General features: G+C 46.0%; 1 protein-coding gene across 1 annotated transcript in view; it reads right to left on the bottom strand.

The window, feature by feature from the left end:
* Positions 1-843: 843 nt before the first annotated feature.
* The window catches only part of ptk6b (PTK6 protein tyrosine kinase 6b), a 17,538-nt gene continuing 14,729 nt past the window's right edge, over positions 844-3,652 (bottom strand). The window contains exon 8 of the mRNA XM_005933204.3: positions 844-2,190. Coding sequence (XP_005933266.1) covers positions 2,015-2,190 — 176 coding nt within the window. The 3' untranslated portion in view covers positions 844-2,014. The remainder of the gene's footprint in view (positions 2,191-3,652) is intronic.

Genomic DNA, 3,652 nt, shown 5'->3' with positions numbered 1-3,652 from the left:
AATTTAACTAGGAAGGAATAAAATATAAATTAAGGTTAAAAATGAAATAACTGTACAACACAAATTAGAATGAAGGGTAAATTTAACTGGGAAAGAATAAGCTAAAATATATAAATTAAAGTTGAAAATAAAATAACTGTACAACAAAATATACAATATAGAACTATATAAGACTGTATGAAGAAATCTAAATCTGGGTAAAACCTGGCCCAGAGGTAAAGTAGGTGTCCGAGAAGAGGACTGTGTTGAAAGCTTGGCATCAACTTTTAAGAATGATTTGTAATGAATTTTTGAATATGCAACCAGACTGTCACGATGGCTGTATCGGGCTGTTCCATTGTCATTTGTGTTCGCGCGCGCGCACGTGGGTGCGAGTCTAGGCTTTCAATCAGGATATGAAGCGAAAAGGCGCTACCGTAAAGACTGGTGTAAAAGCGCAAGGAAATTTATGCGGCGGATAGGAGGCGGCTGGCTTGACCGCGGCTCACAAATGACGGCTCACTTTACCGCGGTCTTTTACCGAGGCTGAGAAAGGACCCAGACGTTGACTAATTTGGGGCTTGATACTCTGGAGCATAAACATTGTCATCCAACATTAATGTCCTCACGACAGGATTTTCCAGCAGCTCACTCAAATCAAAGACGAAGATGAAAATTAAAGACGATGCCTCTCAGTTCAGCGACAGAAGATGTCCTTCAGAAAGTTCAGAGGAAAACTGGAGCAGATTTCTGGAAACGTCTCCTAGAGAGCCAACCAGAACCTACCAAACCAGTCACATGACCTCAGTGCGCGCGCACGCACGCACACACACACACACACACACACTAAAGTTCTCATACAGCAAAGAAATAGTGAGTCTTTGGTTTGTTGATCATCAGATTTTTTTAATTGATTTTGAAAAATGAAGAAAGGTCTGATTTCAGAGTAAGCAGCGTCAGCCTCTCTCCTCACAGCTGTGCAGGAAAAACTTCGCTCTTCAGAAACTTATAAAACTCATATTTAATATACTGAGAGCAGCTCCTGAGACTGCGCTGCCCCCTGCAGGCCACAGATGGACACTACAGCTGCACCGTTACTTTCTAATCGTATGCAAATTGATTTTCTTCTTTTATTCTCTGCATGAAATGTGTTTGTAAACAAAGTTCACATAGAAGAAATATTATTCTGAGACGACAGAGCAGAACTGCTGAAAGTGTTACAGAGCAGGAAAATGTCAGTAATATTAACAACGATGATGACCTACAACACAATCATTCGCTTTAAAAAGTGCATCACAGTGACAACAAAATAAAACCTGAAACAACGAGTGAAGCCCGAAAAAGTGCAGGAAGCATTTCTCAGCACCAGCCTCTCGAGCCTCGCTTCACTGCTGTGTTCGACGCTTCAGTTTGCTGAGTAAACGTTTGCAGCGTCGCCTCGTCAGGCCGCAGAGACTCAAACTAAAGCGGTTTGACAGGGACCAGGAACCTGCGACATTAAGGCATTTTATTACTTTTCCAAAGACACCGTGACTGCTGGGACCTCATTCCAGGCAGAAGCTTTGGTTTTGTCACACGTCCTGTTTAGTTTAAGTCACTTTCATTTAATTTAGGCTTCTGCATACTGGTACCTGAGGGCAGTAAGAGGTCAGATCAGAGGTCAAAGTGAGGCTATGAGTAGCTTCTAAAGCATCACGTGAGGCGTGTGGTTTCATCTGTCAGCTCTGAGGAAAGCTCGTGAAACATGAGTAATGTGATTAAAAACACTGACGGCTCAGTGTCTCGGCCGTCCTCCAGCTTCAGCCATGGAGGACAAAACAGAAAAAACAGTTTGTGAACCCGTCTTTCGTCCTGCAGTAATCTGCAGATGATTGGCTCACTAAACTCGTTAGCTTATGATGGGAGCTGTTACCTAAACTTCTCTGTGCTCTCAGGGATGACCAGATGAAGTTTTGCAAGAAGACGAGCTTCAAAGAGTCCGTGTGTGTGTGTGTGTGTGTGTGTGTGTGTGTGTGTGTGTGTGTGTGTGTGTGTGTCACTCCAGCTCCTCTCGGCCCAGCTGGGCCTTCAGGGACTTGAAGTCGGGCCGGTCGGCCGGCTTGGCGCTCCAGCACTGGAGCATGATGTCATAGAGAAAGTCTGGGCAGTTGGGCGGTTGGGGCATCCTGTATCCCACGGTTACCTGCTGGTACACGTCCTGGTTACTGTAAGCTGAGGGAGGAGAGGAGAAGTGATGAAGGTCAGAGGTCAAGTTTACTGAAAATCTGAATGCAATAACCTGCACGTGTGAGGCTGAGTATCCCATATAAAAGCTGACATGTTGTAAAACGCCTGTGCTCGTAGTCGGTGTAATAAACCCGATCACAGGAAGTCACCGTGCTCTCACTGGTTGATGATTTTTGCATTTGCTTCTCAGCTCACGTGCACCGCATTAAGACCACAGAGGGCAGCACCGACCGCCCTGCGATCTAGGAACTGAAGGAGCGCTTGGACCCACAGATGCTTCATGACGCTGGCTGATGAGAGGACATGATATGCAGAGTGTATTTGTAGCAGTTTGTCAGCATTAACAGGAAACTATCATATTTCACATGTTACATCACTTTGTGGAAACCTGCATTGGCCAATCATCTTTGAGGACTCTGAAGCGAGCAGACTGTTCATGGCGGTTACAACATCAGCAAACCTCAACTGCAAGGCTGGGACCTATCAGAGCTGCAGGGAGGTCCCAGTTAGGGGCGGGGCATCAATGAGAAGGGACTGAAAGGATTCCAGTGTCTCTAAAGACAAGAACGCAGAGACGCTCTAAAGATTCATCAGCTGTTCATTCGAGCAGGTCTGACGGCCTCACCTCAGCCACAGGTGAGTCCTGGTAGGTGGAGCGAGACAGGCCCGTGCTCAGAACCTCGCCTGCAACAAGCCTGGTTTATGGTTTCAGCCCAGCCTCATAGCACAAACAGGCCTGTTCATGTTTATGGTAACGACTCATAAACAACGCTTCCTCCAGCTGCTCGTTGAGCCACGCCGGGCTGAGACCCGGTCAGGGACCACCGGCACAAACCGGGGATCTCTGGGTGCTTACCACGACACTATGGACATGCTGGCCTACCCTAAATTACAATAATTATAAATCTGAATAAAAAGAGACTTTCCCATGTTTGACTCCAAACATTATCACTCCCATTACTGGCAAAGAGCCACCACCAGCCCCTCCACACCCCCAGATTCCCTTCAAAAGTGGGAAATCTTCACTGGTAGCATGGACCTGAGGTAGGTCTGAGATCAGTCTGATGGAAAACACCTGTCTAGGAACATAAACTGACACACAACACCTGCCAGTGCCGTAAGTCTGTCTGGAGTTCTGCGGGCCGGGTTTAGTGAACCGGAGCCTGAAATAACCTGATGGTTAGTCAGGCACCTGCAGCCTGACAATGACCAAGCACAGTGAGCGGACTGATTTTAAAGTCAAAGCTCAGAATTTATTGACCGTTGGTAGAAAAACACACGAGAATATGATGAAAATGACTCATTTAAACCCAAAGATGCTCACATGACAAACTAACATGCTCATTAATCAGTGATACAGCTGCTCATAAAGAACCCTCTGCAGTCCTCAAGGGTTTAGCTCCATTTCAACAACATCATGAAATGACACAATATCATGACGTGGTGG

Source organism: Haplochromis burtoni, unplaced genomic scaffold (genome assembly GCF_018398535.1).
Source record: "Haplochromis burtoni strain Fernald_Lab_line unplaced genomic scaffold, NCSU_Asbu1 Contig_159, whole genome shotgun sequence".
NCBI classification, from domain to species: Eukaryota; Metazoa; Chordata; class Actinopteri; order Cichliformes; family Cichlidae; genus Haplochromis; species Haplochromis burtoni.
Note: the sequence above shows the minus strand (reverse complement) of the source record. Positions and strands in the feature narration are given on the sequence as shown.